Raw genomic sequence first — 19,010 nt, forward strand, 5'->3', positions numbered from 1 at the left:
CGAAATCAAAAATATGCTCAAACTCAATCGGAGACGCCGGGACGTGGGAAAAAAAAGATCCAAAGGGCAAAGCCATGGCTCAGCACGTGCGTTTTAAAACTTCATACATTGCATAGACGTCCTCCTTAAAAAATTACGCGAATTCGCCAAAATTTGCGTCGACTTAGAGCGGAATCCCAACGGCAAATCAAGTTTCAATTTGGAACTCAACGCCGCTCTCATACGTTGCGCTGATGTTGAGATGTAGCGCCGTAAGAGACCGTAAAACATCAAATCGTTCGCAAAATTCTAACTTCTTTAGAATTATAAATTTATTTTTTAATCAAAATTTTCCTCGACTCGCTGCCCTGATCGCTAACCTGGCTGTAGCGTAATACATTCTGAAATATAGCAGTTAGTTATAGTTTTCTGATTCCAGTATATTTATTAAGATCGTTTGTAGTACGAATTAATGGTTTCAGTCACTTTAATTTCTTTTGGTGGTCGTTTAACGGTAAGTGTTTCGTGAACTCGGCACGTCAACAGCAAAACTATTCAAGCCACGATCATCATACAGACCCCATGTGGATGTTTGCATTGAAAGTGCTGCCTTATGATATTGTCTCGCTTCAAAGACCACCCGATAAAATATAACCAAAACACGGCATTCACACAGAATTTTTTTTTACGTAAAAGCCTCAACCCGAGTTAGCAATCAGAATCCAATAAGCTTTTACGGATGGTACTTTCTTTCCAAAAACTACCAAAACTTCAGCTGAATGGATGGTTAATTTCCAGCAGTAATTGAAATAAAACTACGATTGATGTCGGAAAGGATCAGTCATAAAAAACTGAAGTTCTTCTTGACTTATGACGTCACTGTTTTGAAATGACTTTTCAGCAAATTTACTTTAACTATCCTTTGCACTGTTCAGCTACAAAAATAGTAGATACAAAACAACCACATGGTAAACTGTCTCATTCACGTATATCTCCACGTACCTTTGCACACTGCGAGGCCTACAGAGCCTTATGGAGGGGATCAGTTCAATTTTATCGTAACAACCAAAATCCTCCCAGCCTCCCCTCCCCCGTGATAAGTAATGTCCAGTCACTTAGTTCAAATAATTATTCACGCACACGACTGTAATAGACCTCAAGGCCGGCCTTTCAAAAATTTCCAAAGATAAATCATTGTCTAAAAAGGAATGTTATGAATGAAATCAGCTTTACAGCTTTAGAGACAATCTAGAAAGCGAAAACCGAATCACATGTCATTCAGTAGCAAAAAGGTGATGTCTGGCTCTAAGTTGTAAAATTAGCATTACTAAAAAATTGCGTTGACAGCAAAGACTAATTAACCAGACACGTTTTTTCCATTATTTTCAGTAAAATTGATTTAAAAAGTTATTCTTAGGCTCACTTAGTTTCTTAATCAATCATTAACGTGATAAGTTTAAACTTTATAATCTTTATATATAATCTTTATTTAGGTCATATTTTTCATCTTCTTCCTGTTTCTTTTTTATTTAATCCTTCTCTTCTTCTTCATCTTCTTCATCTTCTCGATTTTCATAGCCCAGTCTCATATTCATTTGTGTCCCGTATCGTTCGTTTACCATTATTGGGGGGTTCCCGAAGTTTAACAGAAAAGCAGCCGAGGAGATTCTTAAGACCTTGGCGGTAATTTCCACTGAAAACGAAATAGATGAACGGGTTAACGGCGGCGTACGAACGAGCTAACAACACAGCAATGGAATGAAAATGTGCAAAGCCACAGGAATGTCGCACGGTTAAGTCTCTTGAGAAGAAATACAAAAGATAGTAGATTGTCGCGGGAAGTTGGCAGATCGCAAACATGAGCACGATAGAAGTGGACATCTTTAACACATTTCGCTCTATCTTGAAACGCTGTTGTTCAGCGATAACCGATTGTGCGGATCCCGGGACGACTTGTAACTTTAGCTTGAAAACGATAATAATGTAAAGAACGCCAATCAAAACCAAAGGCATATAATAAAGTGTTATTATATTTGCCAGGACGTAGTCTGTGAAGTTGGAAGTATGTCCGAAGACTTTTTCCCAGTGAGGCTCACATTCTATCCTTGCTGAAGGATACTCGACAAGTTCAAAGGCGATGAGATATGGGAACTTAATGGCCATGGCCAAGATCCAGGTAGCCAGGATGAAGAAAGGACACCGCTTTGAACCGACGAATGGAGAACGGAGGGGATACACCACAGCAACAAATCGATCCACTGCTATCAGAACCAGACTTTGAATAGACACGGCAACAGAGACTTCCGAGAGAAAAGATACCAGCTTACACAACACCTGGCCAGGGGAACCACCGATAAACCAGGAGTTGGTTTGTATCTGTGTTATGATTCGGGAGAAGACAAAAACGGGAAACATCAAATCAGACATGGCCATGTTTACGATTAAGAAGTTAATGGGCCTTCTCATAGTTTTTGACTTGTAAACAATCAATCCGATGAAAACATTTCCAACCAGAGAGACAATCAACATGAAGCTGTACGCGAAGGTGAATCCGATTCCTTTTGCCTCAGTAACTGGATTTGAGCAGTTCGATGTCTGTGTTGCATTCATCGTCGAGGTCACGTTTGCCGACATTCTCTACACTAAAGAAACCAGTATTATCTTCAGCCAACAGTTCTGAACGCCCACCTTTTTGTGTGAACACATGGGATGATTTGCATAGGGATTAAAACTGCTTAATTGAATACGTTAGCTTCTACAAAAAAACTCAAGAAAATTGACAGATTGTACCCAGAACCTTTATTTAAATTAGGGATTGAGAGTGTCTACATTTGCATTTTACTAAAACAAAATGGCCGGGAGAGATCTAATCTCGATAATTGTTATTCAAATAGCCTCAAACACAGTTTTTGAAAGTCCTTTTCTCTTCTGTTTTCCTATCTTGCTGTGTCTGTAAACATCTGGTTCGTACAACATTCAAATTAAGCAAAAGGGAGCCTTCCTGAGAACTCATTAGAACTATCACATTTAACAATTGGTTCTTACGTCAGCGTGCGTTCATCGAGATATGAAGCACGCGGGAAGTTAAAGCTGTGACCATACTTAAATACGGGATGTGACATAATTGTTTACATTCCAACTGTTATTCTTAGTTCAAATTTGAAGAAGTTCTTCGGGTTAGTTCTCCTCTAAACTTAAAGCAGGCACCATCTTATTCATGTCTACCGAGATGTACGCTCTGAAGCTAATGACTCGATGAGGGGAAAGCGGTGATAGAAAAAACTTTACAAGCGATGTTTATATTGAATAACGTTTGACAGCTGGTATGAAAGATCACACATTAACGGCTGTCAGTAGAGAACCAAGTCATACTGCGTCCTGTTAACGTCCATATTGTCACTGAATATTGCTAGCTGAGTATTATTAAATATCTATTACAGTCCATTGCAGTTGTGTCTAAATGTTTCTTCGGGAGACGAGTTGAAGAATGTTAAAAAAAGTTGTAATAAAAAGGAAGAGCCCATCTTTCGGCCGGTCGACAAAGAAAGGCCGATTTCTAATTTGCATGTTAGGGGGTAAGCTTTCCTTCGTCGTCGAGAGAACTTGCTTGTCACCGAACAGGATTCCATCCAGCATTCAACACTATGTTCAAGGAGAGAAAACAGCCGCACGTGATCAAATCGTGAAAATGATCGACAGAGAGTTCCTCTTCCAGCTTTTCATGTGGGCGACAAGTCAATCTATGAAACAAACAAAATTAAAGATGAAGTAAACCGAAGACTTACAATTCAATTCCTAAGTCATAAAATACCCTGCTGCAAAACAAAGTGATGATGATCACCTTTTCATCACAAAGTTGTGCTAAACATTCTTCATGCACCAAACGAAATACGACCCACTTAGTTTTGGGTAAATGAGATTGTGGATTAAGGAAATATAATCTTCGATCAAAAAATATCTTGCCTCATTCACCACTTTTGTGGTTTTTCTTATTTTTCATGCAAATAGACTCGCTTAAATACCATATGAAGTTTTTAAAGTATTTTCACTCATTTTTCGAATCATCTCGATTGTTGTCATTCAAATGTGAGGTTTTAACGCAATATATTATAAAAACAAACACGACATTCACTGTTGCGCTCAAGTTCATCGCCACTTTATAGAAGCGTTCTTCAGTCACCGCTGAAGCCAAGTGCTGCTCTTGTGGAAGTCACAGGCAGTTATATTTAATTTGTATTACCGCTTACTGTGATAGTGACAGAAATTTGAATATCTCATTTTGGTAGAATATACAGAAACCAATTATTCTAGGCCTTTATTTGCATTGGGTTTGTTGTCACGTATCATGTTTTAGGTCTTTCTACTTTACTTAAGCACATCTCGGAAGATAAAAAGAGAAATGGTAAAAGGGATTTTGGAATTCAGTTTAAAATTCTCAAACTAAAATTGTGCTTTGATAGAAAACCAAACCTAAATCTTATCCGCATTCATCGCCTAATGTTCAATCTTCATATCTTTAAGGAAGAGGGAAAAAAACGAAGTCTAAATGAAGAAATTGTGTTTTTGTAGAAAAAAAATTGCATCGATGGTCACTTACGGCTTAAATGGTCAAACTTACAACAAGTCCTTTACGTTTTAATCACATCAAGTGTATGCTATTAACAACTGAGTCAGGGTTTGTCATTCAGGAAGCATTACTCCTTACTTGTTGAGTTTTGCTTTAGCTCGCAAAACTTTTGATAATGAAAGTAACTTTCGTTACATCAACATGATCATGGATCAGGAAAGAATTGCAGCTCTCCACTGACAATGGATTCCCAATCACGATAAATTTTTCCATATATAGATCGTATTCATTCATATTAGATAATCAATAATCAATCTCCTAGAGGGTACAAATGGGCCAGAGTTAACCGTTAGCCACAAAACGGCCAAAAAGTTTAACTGTTAGGCGTAAAAATTAACAGTTTTTAGCCGTGAGGCGTAAAAAATATAGCTGGTAAAATTTTCCTCTTAATCACAAAGGAAGGAAGATAACCGTGAGCAGTAAAATCCAAAATGTTTACCGTTGACCGTAAAAGACATCACCATGATATGATCTGAATCAAAACGGAATGCTAAGAAATCGACATAATCGGGCCAATGACGATGATATGCCATTCTTTGTTTACTAGCTTACATGTATTTTAAATAAATGGTCTTGTTATACGCACCTTGAAATCTGACCTTGCGTCTACATGCGTAATGGAATGCACAGATGTTTTTCAGTAGGCTCTCTTCCAGTTGTGAGTCAGACAAGTGTTGAGACTGCGCATTGTTTGCGGTTATACATACTTAGTGATAGCCCTCCTTGTCGGCAGCCCTCTGCTTCTCAACGGTTTTTCACTCAAAGGGGACGATAACCACAAAATGGCCTCTATTGTTTCGGTTTGGTGATAGGTACTAGTTGAAATTTAATTGACTTCCTGATGGACTCTGCGACATTTATTCTCGTTGGAAAGAAATATCATGCTGAAGGTTTCCAAATGAACCATTTTTCGTTACTCTTCGGAAAAGAGGTGATATTCTCTCCTTTAGTCCTATTTTATTGAGATGTTTTATTTTCCATAGAAAGGAATAACCGTGATAACAAATAATCTCAAGCATACGCATTGCCAGCCTTCATAGCTTTCCTTGTAGTATTCACCTTACAGTTTAGATGTTGGTTTGTTCTTCTCACGGAGTTGTATGTGCTTGGTAGAGGACATGATGTATACTCTTGATCACTGTGATCTACTAGAAGAAATTGTCAATATGACTAATGTATATATGAACATAATGATGTTACAGTGTCACGATCAATAAAAGTACAACAATTCAGATCTCGTTATGCGCGCAAAGTATGTAAAACTATATTATACAGGGCACAGGGCTTGACACTAACAGTAGCCCACTTGCCACAAACTAGTAGAAATTCGGTTTTGGCTAGTGGTTTTCGATTTTCACTAGTCAGTTTAGCTAGTAAACAAACTGAAATTGTCTTACTATCTAAGATTTCACTAGCCACTTGGCTGGTAAGTTGAAAAGTTAGTGTCGAACCCCGTGTCGAGCCCCTTCGCTCCGACGAAGGGCTAACACTCGAAACGTCAGCTTTTGTAATCGTTACGGTGGCCAATTTACCATTTCGACTTTGTTGATATATCCAAATTATTTCGTTACCCCCACTGACGCAGCCCCTGTTTCCTTACTCGGAACTGGTCAGCTCAGACGACCACCACAAACCGTATAATATTATCCAAACTTTAAAGACTATTCGATCTAAGTGAAATACATTTGTAATTCGAAATCAGAAAACGTAAATTTAGTCTTAATCTCATGGCAAAATTCAAGAAAACATGACTGGAAACTTACTTCTGTGGCGGGTCGTAAAAACAGGTTTCTCACTTCAGGTTAGCAGATTCGGGTAAGTGAACAGATACAAAAATCGACTTCTCTCTCACTGATTCTTCTGAAAAAACTGGTTTAAATCACGACAAGCTAACACTTTAAATCATTGTGAGGAATTAATGTCAATCACGAGTTGTGTTAATTAAATTATATCTGTCATCATAGGCAACGCCTATTTACTATACGAAACGGCCCCTAACAGTTTCTTTAGAAACTATCAGCCTTTATTCACCTCTATATTACAATTGTGCTCGTGTTCTGTGTGAGTGCCATGGCTATGTAGTTTCGTTTAAATTTTACGCCTGGTGAATGCACAGGCGGCCCAAGCTCTCTTTTTGGACCACACAAGGAACACAATTTGCATATCGATTTATAAGGATTTGTATGGGGTTTTCTACAAGATAGCCATAGAGATAGTTAAAAGTGAAAATATTAAATAAAAATGGCTTGCCTTATTCCATACGTGTATTGCTTGCTCCTGGTGTCGTTATTTTACCCATTTCACTTGATTTAATCGGTTTTTTTTTAATCCTGGTTTTCTCTTCTTAAAGAGAAGACAAGGCCGAACACTTCTGTCCAGACAGCCTCCCGAAAGAAGTAAAAAATCCCAAGCTAAAATGTACCCACGGCCACAAATCCACCGCAGAATTCAAGGGCAAAGGTTGAACTTTCATTTCGATTCTCTAGCCACACAATCTCAGCCCTACGATCGACGTCAGGTGGCTCTCCGAGTCCTCAGTGAAACGTTAAACCGTTTGTAGACATCCGAGTCCTTTTTAAACACGACACAACGACCGTTTAAATCGGCTTGGTAACCTCGTCATGTTGGCAAACCAAGACTCGCGGGGGGTACTAGACCTCAACTTGTCAACAAAACTTCTTGTAAAACCCGGGGTCCCCTCACGTTTAGTACCCCCGCGAGTCTTGGTTTGGGCATGGCGAAGATCCGAGAAGCCGGGATGAACAAAGAACACCGCTTTGAGCTGATGACGGGAGAACAGAGGGGATACACCACAGCACCAAATCGATCAACTGCTATGAGAGCCAGGCTTTGAACTGACAGAGCAGCAGAGACTTCCGGGAAAAAGGACATCAGCTTCCACAAGACCAGACCAAGAGAACCACCCACCATCCAAGAATTGGTTTGTAACTTGGTTATGATACAGGAGAACTGGAAAACAGGATACAGAAGATCGGAGATGGCCGTGTTTACGATTAAAAAGTTGATGGGTTTCCTCATGGTTTTCGTCTTGTAAACAATCACTGTAAGGAATATATTTCCAACCAAGGAAACGCAAAACATCAGGCTTTAAGCAAAGATGTATCCGATTCTTTTTCCTTCAGAAGCTGAATTTGAGCACGGCTCGAGATCTGGCTCCCATTCAGTGTTGCATTCAGGCTTGCCGACATTTTCGAGATGCCTTAGATTTTGGTCCAAACTCTGCTATCCTTGAAGTTACTCTCAACGTTACTCAAAAAAGTTTTGCTTTATTCTTTGCAGTTTTCTCCGAATTGAAGAACAAATTTCGTTAAGTCCTTCGTTAAGTATCTGTAAACCATCTGTTATATTGACCCGTTGGCGATCATGAATGAAAGAACTAGTAAATTAGCTTTCCTAAAAGCTTTTTACTATGAATATGAAATCGGTATGGGACACAAATCGGGATCTCTCCAAAGAAATGAATGTTTTCTAAACATTAGATACAACTACAACAACAATACGATGTTATCGACCGAGTTTATATTGTTAATTGGCCACCTGACATTCAAAACGTTATCCCTTCGTTATTTGCTTGCTCTGACAAACTATCTTGTACTAGGAACTTGAGCCCTTCATTAGTTTACTTTCGGCCGACTCGTTAGAACATTAGAGGGTGTAGAACTGGATGGAACGAGGAACAGAAATGTCAACAGAGAAATGAAACGGGTATCAGAAACGGACAGATAAAAGAAAAATGTCATTTTCATAGTTTCTTCCTCAATGACTACGAACTTAATGACTAAACCGACCTGGCGGGTAGAAATGCAGCTTAAAAAAACGTTTTGAATGAATGAAAAACCAAGCTGATGTTTAAAACTAAGACGAATATAAATTGAACCCAAAGGAAACACACACCCTGAAAATAAAACCCTTGAGCCTGAAGCAAACTGTCGGCTCCATAATTTGCAAAAGTTTTGATCGCTCGAAAAATTTTTGAACTTTTTATTTTTCAGTTGAGTTTTAGCAAAATAGAATCACCTCTTTATTTGGTTTTTGTCGTATTACTCATAATTATATGTAAATCTTTATCATGATATTCTTCACAAACATTCCTCATATCATAGCCTGCAGAACAGGCATTGATATTTTTTTGATAATATTATTATTTTATTACTAATATCGTTATTATGAAAACAATTAACGCTATTATCATTATCGTTATTACTATCAACTTTTTTTCCGTTCTTCATCAGTCAAACCGAGGTAAGCGTGCGAGGGAAGTGCATCGGGCGTGTCCAGCACGAAACAAGACAACTCGCAGGTAGCTTTTTTTCTCTTTGTCAACAATGAATATTTTTTTTAGTGAATCTCCCCTCTCTCTCCCCTCCCCAATTTTTTTCTGACTTCAATTTTCTCTTAAAGGCTGTCAGAATGAGTGCGAGTACACTAATCATGTTACACAGGTGCTTCAAGAAAGGTTTCATTACAAAAACTAAAAGCCCACTTAGGAAAAGCAGATAGCTCTGTGAACAGTGGTTGTTTACTTGGCTTCTTTAAACTTCCTTTTACTGCAGAGTAATATATCATGTTTTTCAGATGAATGTCGTAGGTAATAAAAGATTACATTATTTTTTTTGCAGCTTTACTTCCTTTTTGTGATTGATCAATAAACATCACGCCATTGAGATGCGAAACTAAGTCTAATTTAGAATTAATGACTTGCACTTCTTCATGCTGCATAAAGTAATTAAGGAAAGAGGCACCCTTGAATAGCTAAAGTTTCAAATGTCAAAAAGGTAGGCCTCATTTCCTCTTATTAATGATGTGAATCGTATATTTCTCAAAGAAGTCTTCTTTTTCCCAAATTTAGATATTACATATCCAATTTTTCATGAACGTGTGTCAGAGGACAAGAATTAATCATTTTCAAAGGTAAGACAAAGAAAGCCGAACTGTTTTATCCTTGTTTGTAATTGTGTACTTATTTGAATAAAAATACCTACCAGACAGCTTCTGATTATTTCTGCCTTACTTTCAAGCATAATTTTCTCAGCTAGGACGTTTTTGTTAAAACGGACAATTATCTCAATATTCTCGGTTTGCTTCAAATTTTTTTAATATATATGTTAATAATCAGATGCTCCACCTCTAATAAAGTAAAGCAGACATATTTCTCAGACCCCTTTAGAAAAGTGCTACCTGAGGAATACACTGATCTCTGAACAGCAAAAATGTCGACAAACGTAAACGCAACCACAAATACAACACAAGATACGAGCTGCATTGATTCAACAGCAACAAGAACCGGGAAAACCATAATTCTAAGTGCGCTTTTCGTAGCCTCGCTGGCTGGAAATATCTTTATCGGACAGGTTGTATGCAAGACGAAAACCCTAAGAAATCCTATTAACTTTTTCGTTCTAAACATGGCTATGTCGGATCTTCTCTTTCCGATTTTCCTGTTTCCACGTATTGTGACCGGGTTGTATGTTGATACCTGGTTGATCAAAGGGTCTCTCGGCGAAGCGATGTGCAAGATTTTTTCTTACTCAATCGACGTGTCCACTTTTGTGTCTATACAAAGCCTGGTTCTTATGGCTGTTGATCGTTTGGGAGCTGTGATATTTCCTCTTCCTTCTCCCCTCATCAGCTCTAAATTGTGTTGTTTTTTTATTCTCGCCACTTGGATCATCTCCCTTGCCATCAAGTCCCCAGATTTCTTTGCCTGGAAACTTGTTGAGAATCGAAATGGGCCGGCGTGTAAGCTGCAATGGAAGGAAGCGTTTGGAGAGTCATTGCCCTTTAAAAGCTACATGTTGGCTTTGATCGTTGTATTTTGGTATGTCCCTTTTATTTTGATCGCTATACTCTATATCACCATTGTGTACAAAATTAAATCCCAGAAGACTCCAGGCGAGCAAACATTGAATGTAAGAGAACAACGTTTGAAGAGAGAGAGAAATGTTTTGAAGATGTCTGTCGCTGTCGTGTTGGTGTTCACGGTGTGCTGGCTGCCCGCCACCATTGGGATGTTATTAAGCCTCTATTCATCAGACAACATTATGATATCATTTTGTAGTTTCCAATACTTCGAACATATCGCGTATTTTTTAGCTCAATCAAACTGTGCTATAAACCCTTACATCTTTTTCATTTTTAGTGGAAAGTATCGTCAGGGACTTAAGAGTCTCCTCAGCTATTTGTGCAGGACTAATCTAGTTGAACCGCCCAACGTGGAATTGAAACACTACAGCCTGCACTAACTTGTGAGAAACAAATACTAAGAATTTATAAGTGGATAAAATAATGGAAAAGAAAAGTAGCAGGAAATGAATAGGTAAATTAGTTTGATAAACTAAAGCTTGTGAAAACAGCATGATGCTTTGGAGTGTACACTAAAAATTAATTTTTAAGCCATAGATGGTCATATCTGGTCTGGCTTTGTTTTTACGAAATCAGAAATATGATCAAACTCAAACGGAGACGAGGACGTGGGAAAACAAAAGATCCAAAGGGCAGAACCTTGGCTCAGCACGTGCGTTTTAAAACTTCATACATTGCATAGCCATCCTCTGTAAAAAATTACGTGAACTCGCCAAAATTTGCGTCCACTGAGAGCGGAAACTCCAACAGTAAATTATTTAAGTTTCAATTTGGAACTCAACGCTGCTATCATACGTTGTGCTGAGGTTGGGGTGTGGCGACGTAAGGAACGGTAAAGCATATGTGCTCAATCGCAAAGTTCTAACTTCTTTAGAATTATAAATTCATTTTTTAATCGAAACTTTCCTTGGCTTGCTGCCCTGATCGCGTAACCGGGCTAAAACGTATTATAGCAAAATATATCAGGTAATTACAGTTTTCTGATTCCAGTTTATTTATTAAGATCTTTAATAGCACGAATTGATGGTTTTAGTCATTTCTATTTTTTTCCGTGGTCATTTGGTTGTAAGTGTTTTGTAAACTCGGCACGTCAACAGCAAAATCATTCAAACCACGCTCATCATACAGACTCCCTGTGGATGTTTGCAGTGAAAGCGCTGCCTAATGAAGGAAGGATGATGTTCGTGGCTTCGCGCATTTTAAGTCCATCGCCTTTTGGTTAGCTCGCTCGTACGGTGCTACACTCCAATCGTATGTTTCATGTTTAGTGGAAATTATCGCCAAGGTCTCAAGGATCTTCTCAGCAACTTCTCTGTAAAGCATCGAGTTCATCCAAGCGCTCTGCCAGGTGTTGAACTGATTCAATACAACACCAGGTTGTGAGTAATGAAGAGGAAGAGGGAACAAAAAATAAGGGGAAGATAAAAACAGACGAGAAGGATCGATCAGTTAAGATATCTCAAAATATTAACTTAAAATATTACAGGAGCAACAATTCAGCAAACTTTGCCGAACAAAGTTTAAAAGAGGCTAATCTAAAGTTGAATCTAAAAGTTATGTAATGTAGCTCAATTTTGATGTACATGAAATTGCAAAGCACGCATGACGCAAAAACTATTTAAAATACATGTAAGCCAGTAAACAAATGTAAATAAACCTGGCAAGACCTGGAGAAGATTTTCGCCTTCGTGATCGAGTTTTAACCTCATGAAAACACGTCTTTTACCATACTTTTCAATTGCCGATTAAGAGGGGGGTGGTCTGAGGAAATCTGCTCCTTCTCCCTACCCCAGTCAGACCAGTGAGCTTTTTTGTTACATGTCCGACACCAAAGTTCCTTCCGACAACGACAGCATCGCGCTTGCTTTACTTAGCTTTGTTCCATCGACTTCAGCAGCGATGTAATTCTGTTCAGCGAAGAACATATCAAATTTTCTGAGAATTTCCAACCAATCCCCGCAAGAACTACAAGATACCTACTCGCGAAAATTTAAATCGTTCGTGCCACTTGTTGGAAACGGAAACGTATAACTAAAATCCTCTTTTTTTCACAACAAAAAGGAAGTGAATATGTCGATTGACTACGTGTGCTTGAAAAGTTTATTGAACAAAGAGATAAAAATACATTGAGAGCAATAGAAAGAATAACAACCGATTATTCTTTGGGATAAGAAATAAATAGAGAACTCTAGCAACTGATAGATTACCGTTCAACTGACCGAAGACGTAATTTGCGGCCTTACCCGTTCTCCTCGTTAACTCAAAGTCGCAGTTTACACCGAAGTCTCCTTAGAGACGATAGGGTAATTATCGTTTGTATAAGAAAAAAAAACAAAAAAAACAAAAAAAGCCAAACAAAACGAACCAAAAAAAAAAAGAATCAATAGAGAACTGAAAGAAATTTTGCGCTTTTTTAAACTTCATCTACCTTATAAATCCTTCCTTAGCACTCCTATCACTTGTACTTTACGATTTTTTTTTACCTTAGTGACTGAAATTTGTCGCTCAGACTTTTTATATTTACACGTTTAATAACCGAACTCACCAGAGTACTGAACGGTTTGTGAGTTTATGCTAGCTCCAGAGTATATCTGTATTCAAAGTGTACGTGGTGTGACTCTGCTTATGACCTCAGGGACTCTGAAAATAAGCTCAATGTTCCATTACCGTGCACTAATTATTACTGAAAAAGCTTTAGCTACAATGGCGCCACGTTATGGAACAGTCTACCATGCGATATAAGGAACAAAGAGTCTCTACGGGTATCATAGGAGCAGTGACATTCTTTAAGTCTAACGCACGGCATTCACGGAAAACAGTTTTTAGTGTTATAGTATGCTGTTTGAATTTTAAATATCTTAGCTTATGTAATATGTATTTTTATGAGCTGATGAATTGATCGTGTTTAACTAAAGATTGCTACCGTCGTTTATTGCATCGGAAAGCGGTAAAAATGAATCTTTGATTTCACTAGGTTTTTCTCAAGAAAATCTCTTCGTTTTTTCTTAACTCCCCGAAATACTCTGTACTAAAATAGCAAAAGATGACTAGTTCACACGGCTTAAAGGAGTACAAATTTTCATAATCTAGTTTGCGTCAAAGTCCAGTTAAACGTCTCTGTTGTAGAACATTCTCCTTCACGAAGGCGCCATCACATGAAGCCAGCTTGTCAAATGTTATTCAATAAATAAGGCTATTTCAGTATTGGCTTTCCAGTCATTGGCTCAATTTGAATTGGCTTTAAATTCAGATCACGCCCCTTCGGCAAGCCAGTGGCCAGGTTTCGTTTGTAGAAAGAACCTGGAGTCGTACAATTAAGTTTTCTGCCATGTTTCGGTCAGCATTTAGAAAGTAACGTTCACAGTCTCTCAACAGACAGTCCACGGATTCCAACAAATCCGTTGTTGGGGAACTAACATGCAACGAACTGGATGCAACAAGGAACAGAAATTTCAACAGAGAAAGGAAACGGGTATCAGAAAAGGACAGATAAAAGAAAAATGTCATTTTCATAGTTTCTTCCCCAATGACTACGAACATAATGACTAAACCGGCCTGGCAGGTGGAAATGGATTTTAAAAAAACGTTTTGAATGAATAAAAAACCAAGCTGATGTTTAAAACTAAGACGAACATAAATTTAACCCAGAGGAAGAACACACCCTGAAATAAAACCCTTGAGCTTGTAGCAAACTGTCGGCTCCATAATTTGGAAAATTTTTGATCGTTCCAAAATTTTTTTGAACTTTACGTTGTGCAATCGAGTTTTAGCAAAATGGAATCACCTCTTTATTTGGTTTTTGTCGTATTACTTATAGTTATTCATATATCTTCATCATGATATTTTTCACAAACATTCCTCGACTTGACTTTTTAGCATATCATAGCCTGTAGAACAGGCATTATTATTGTTTTGATAATAACTATTTTATTACTAATATCGTTATTATGAAAAAGGGTCAACACTAATATCATTATAATAATAATAATAATATTTACCAGACAGCTTCTGATTATTTCTGTCTTACTTTCAAGCGTAATTTTCTCACCTAAGACGTTTTTGCCAAAACGGACAATTATCTCAATATTCTCGGTTTGCATAAAATTTTAATATCTATGTTGATAATCAGATGGTCTTCTTTTTATATATAGAGTAAACCAAACATATCTTTCAGACCCCTTTAGAGAAGTGCTTGCTGAGGAATACACTGATCTCTGAACAGCAAAAATGTTGACAAACGTAAACGCAACCACAAATGCAACACAAGATACGAGCTGCTTTGATTCAACAGCAACAAGAACCAGGGAAACCACAGTTCGGTGTGCGCTTTTCGTAGCTTCGCTGGTTGGAAATATCTGTATCGGACTGGTTGTATGCAAGACGAAAACCTTAAGAAAACCTATTATTTTTTTTTATTGTAAACATGGCCATGTCCGATCTTCTCTTTCCGGTTTTCCTGTTACCACGTATGGTGACCAGGTTGTATGTCGATACCTGGTTGATCAAAGGGCCTCTCGGCGAAGCTATGTGCAAGATTGCTCGATCGAGGTGTCCGCTCTTCTGTGTATACAGAGCCTGATCCTGGTGGCTGTTGATCGTTTTAGAGGTGTGGTATTTCCTCTTCGTTCTCCCCTCATCAGCTCTAAGTTGTGTTGTTTTTTTATTCTCGCCATTTGCATCATCTTTCTTGCCATCAAGTCCCCAGATTTGTTTGCCTGGAAACTTGTTGAGAATCGAAATGGGCCGGCGTGTACGTTGCGACGGAAGGAAGCGTTTGGAGAGTCATTGCCCTTTAAAAGCTACATGTTGGCTTTGATTGTTATATTTTGGTATATTCCTTTGGTTTTGATAGCCATACTCTACATCACCATTGTGTACAAATTTAACTCCCACGAGACTCCAGGCGAGCAAACATTGAACGTAAGAATACAACGTTTGAAGAGAGAGAGAGAAATGTTTTGAAGATGTCTGTCGCTGTCGTGTTGGTGTTCACGGTGTCACGTGTCACGTGTCACATGTCACAGTGTGCTGGCTGCCCGCCATCATCCGGATGTTATTAAGCCTCTATTCATCAGACAACATTATGATATCATTTTGTAGTTTCCGATACTTCGAACAGATCGCGTATTTTTTAGCTCAATCAAACTGTGCCATAAACCCTTACATCTCTTTCATTTTCAGTGGAAATTATCGTCAGGGTCTTAAGAGTCTTCTCAGCTGTTTGTACCGGAGTAATCGACTTGAACCGCTCCCAAAGTTGAACTGAGACACTACAGCCTGCACTAACTTGTGAGAAGCAAAAGCTAAGAATTTAGAAATGGAACAAATTGAAAAGAAAAGTAGCAGGAAATGAATTGGAAGATTATGGTAGAGTTTGATCAACTAGAGCCTGTCAAAACAGCATGATGCTTTGGAGTGTACACTAAAAATCAGTTTTTAAGCCCTACATGGTCATAGATGTGAATAATGTGCCTGGACTACTTCTTTGTATTTTCCATCTGGTGAGGCTTTAATTTGATTTTACGAAATCAGAAATATGCTCAAACTCAATCGGAGACGCAGGGACGTGGGGAAAAAGAGATCCAAAGGGCAAAGCCATGGCTCAGCACGTGCGTTTTAAAACTTCATACATTGCATAGACGTCCTCCTTAAAAAATTACGCGAATTCGCCAAAATTTGCGTCGACTTAGAGCGGAATCCCAACGGCAAATCAAGTTTTAATTTGGAACTCAACGCCGCTCTCATACGTTGCGCCGAGGTTGAGGTGTAGCGCCGTAAGAGACCGTAAAACATCAAATCGTTCGCAAAATTCTAACTTCTTTAGAATTATAAATTTATTTTTTAATCAAAATTTTCCTCGACTCGCTGCCCTGATCGCTAACCTGGCTAGAACGTAATACATTCTGAAATATAGCAGGTAGTTATAGTTTTCTGATTCCAGTACATTTATTAAGATCGTTTGTAGTACGAATTAATGGTTTCAGTCACTTTAATTTCTTTTGGTGGTCGTTTAACGGTAAGTGTTTCGTTAACTCGGCACGTCAACAGCAAAACTATTCAAGCCACGATCATCATACAGACCCCCTGTGGATGTTTGCATTGAAAGTGTTGCCTAATGATATTGTCTCGCTTCAAAGACCACCCGATAAAATATATCCAAAACACGGCATTCACACAGAATTTTTTTTACGTAAAAGCCTCAACCCGAGTTAGCAATCAGAATCCAATAAGCTTTTACGGATGGTACTTTCTTTCCAAAAACTACCAAAACTTCAGCTGAATGGATGTTTAATTTCCAGCAGTAATTGAAATAAAACTACGATTGATGTCGGAAAGGATCAGTCATAAAAAACTGAAGTTCTTCTTGACTTATGACGTCACTGTTTTAAAATGAATTTTCAGCAAATTTACTTTAACTATCCTTTGCACTATTCAGCTACAAAAATAGTAGATACAAAACAACCACATGGTAAACTGTCTCATTCACGTATATCTCCACGTACCTTTGCACACTGCGAGGCCTACAGAGCCTTATGGAGGGGATCAGTTCAATTCTATCGTAACAACCAAAATCCTCCCAGCCTCCCCTCCCCCGTGATAAGTAATGTCCAGTCACTTAGTTCAAATAATTATTCACGCACACGACTGTAATAGACCTCAAGGCCGGCCTTTCAAAAATTTCCAAAGATAAATCATTGTCTAAAAAGGAATGTTATGAATGAAATCAGCTTTACAGCTTTAGAGACAATCTAGAAAGCGAAAACCGAATCACATGTCATTCAGTAGCAAAAAGGTGGTGTCTGGCTCTAAGTTGTAAAATTAGCATTACTAAAAAATTGCGTTGACAGCAAAGACTAATTAACCAGACACGTTTTTTCCATTATTTTCAGTAAAATTAATTTAAAAATTTATTCTTAGGCTCACTTAGTTTCTTAATCAATCATTAACGTGACAAGTTTAAACTTTATAATCTTTATATATAATCTTTATTTAGGTCATATTTTTCATCTTCTTCCTGTTTCTTTTTTATTTAATCTTTCTCTTCTTCTTCATCTTCTTCATCTTCTCGATTTTCATAGCCCAGTCTCATATTCATTTGTGTCCCGTATCGTTCGTTTACCATTATTGGGGGGTTCCCGAAGTTTAACAGAAAAGCAGCCGAGGAGATTCTTAAGACCTTGGCGGTAATTTCCACTGAAAACGAAATAGATGAACGGGTTAACGGCGGCGTACGAACGAGCTAACAACACAGCAATGGAATGAAAATGTGCAAAGCCACAGGAATGTCGCACGGTTAAGTCTCTTGAGAAGAAATACAAAAGATAGTAGATTGTCGCGGGAAGTTGGCAGATCGCAAACATGAGCACGATAGAAGTGGACATCTTTAACACATTTCGCTCTATCTTGAAACGCTGTTGTTCAGCGATAACCGATTGTGCGGATCCCGGGACGACTTGTAACTTTAGCTTGAAAACGATAATAATGTAAAGAACGCCAATCAAAACCAAAGGCATATAATAAAGTGTTATTATATTTGCCAGGACGTAGTCTGTGAAGTTGGAAGTATGTCCGAAGACTTTTTCCCAGTGAGGCTCACATTCTATCCTTGCTGAAGGATACTCGACAAGTTCAAAGGCGATGAGATATGGGAACTTAATGGCCATGGCCAAGATCCAGGTAGCCAGGATGAAGAAAGGACACCGCTTTGAACCGACGACTGGAGAACGGAGGGGATACACCACAGCAACAAATCGATCCACTGCTATCAGAACCAGACTTTGAATAGACACGGCAACAGAGACTTCCGAGAGAAAAGATACCAGCTTACACAACACCTGGCCAGGGGAACCACCGATAAACCAGGAGTTGGTTTGTATCTGTGTTATGATTCGGGAGAAGACAAAAACGGGAAACATCAAATCAGACATGGCCATGTTTACGATTAAGAAGTTAATGGGCCTTCTCATAGTTTTTGACTTGTAAACAATCAATCCGATGAAAACATTTCCAACCAGAGAGACAATCAACATGAAGTTGTACGCGAAGGTGAATCCGATTCCTTTTGCCTCAGTAACTGGATTTGAGCAGTTCGATGTCTGTGTTGCATTCATCGTCGAGGTCACGTTTGCCGACATTCTCTACACTAAAGAAACCAGTATTATCTTCAGCCAACAGTTCTGAACGCCCACCTTTTTGAGTGAACACATGGGATGATTTGCATAGGGATTAAAACTGCTTAATTGAATACGTTAGCTTCTATAAAAAAACTCAAGAAAATTGACAGATTGTACCCAGAACCTTTATTTAAATTAGGCATTGAGAGTGTCTACATTTGCATTTTACTAAAACAAAATGGCCGGGAGAGATCTAATCTCGATAATTGTTATTCAAATAGCCTCAAACACAGTTTTTGAAAGTCCTTTTCTCTTCTGTTTTCCTATCTTGCTGTGTCTGTAAACATCTGGTTCGTACAACATTCAAATTAAGCAAAAGGGAGCCTTCCTGAGAACTCATTAGAACT

General features: G+C 38.4%; 3 protein-coding genes across 3 annotated transcripts; 1 reads left to right on the forward strand and 2 right to left on the reverse strand.

Annotated features, from left to right (window-relative positions):
* Positions 1 to 380: 380 nt before the first annotated feature.
* LOC148719494 (neuropeptide SIFamide receptor-like) lies at positions 381 to 3,051 on the reverse strand. The gene has a single exon (XM_088739940.1). It carries the CDS (start codon positions 2,611 to 2,613, stop codon positions 1,552 to 1,554), a length of 1,062 nt encoding a protein of 353 aa, XP_088596066.1. The 5' UTR covers positions 2,614 to 3,051; the 3' UTR covers positions 381 to 1,551.
* A 6,786-nt stretch (positions 3,052 to 9,837) lies between these two features.
* LOC148719495 (QRFP-like peptide receptor) lies at positions 9,838 to 10,869 on the forward strand. The gene has a single exon (XM_088740113.1). It carries the CDS (start codon positions 9,838 to 9,840, stop codon positions 10,867 to 10,869), a length of 1,032 nt encoding a protein of 343 aa, XP_088596239.1.
* A 6,515-nt stretch (positions 10,870 to 17,384) lies between these two features.
* LOC148719496 (neuropeptide SIFamide receptor-like) lies at positions 17,385 to 18,679 on the reverse strand. Its single transcript, XM_088741507.1, has one exon. The coding sequence runs from the start codon at positions 18,622 to 18,624 to the stop codon at positions 17,563 to 17,565; it is 1,062 nt and encodes a 353-aa protein (XP_088597633.1). The 5' UTR covers positions 18,625 to 18,679; the 3' UTR covers positions 17,385 to 17,562.
* Positions 18,680 to 19,010: the final 331 nt, after the last annotated feature.

This window comes from Stylophora pistillata, chromosome 12 (assembly GCF_964205215.1).
Source record: "Stylophora pistillata chromosome 12, jaStyPist1.2, whole genome shotgun sequence".
Lineage (NCBI taxonomy): Eukaryota > Metazoa > Cnidaria > Anthozoa > Scleractinia > Pocilloporidae > Stylophora > Stylophora pistillata.

Bases quoted from the DNA above. Each gene is read 5' to 3' on its own strand.
- LOC148719494 (XM_088739940.1), bottom strand. From the start codon at position 2,613: ATGTCGGCAAACGTGACCTCGACGATGAATGCAACACAGACATCGAAC.
- LOC148719495 (XM_088740113.1), top strand. From the start codon at position 9,838: ATGTCGACAAACGTAAACGCAACCACAAATACAACACAAGATACGAGC.
- LOC148719496 (XM_088741507.1), bottom strand. From the start codon at position 18,624: ATGTCGGCAAACGTGACCTCGACGATGAATGCAACACAGACATCGAAC.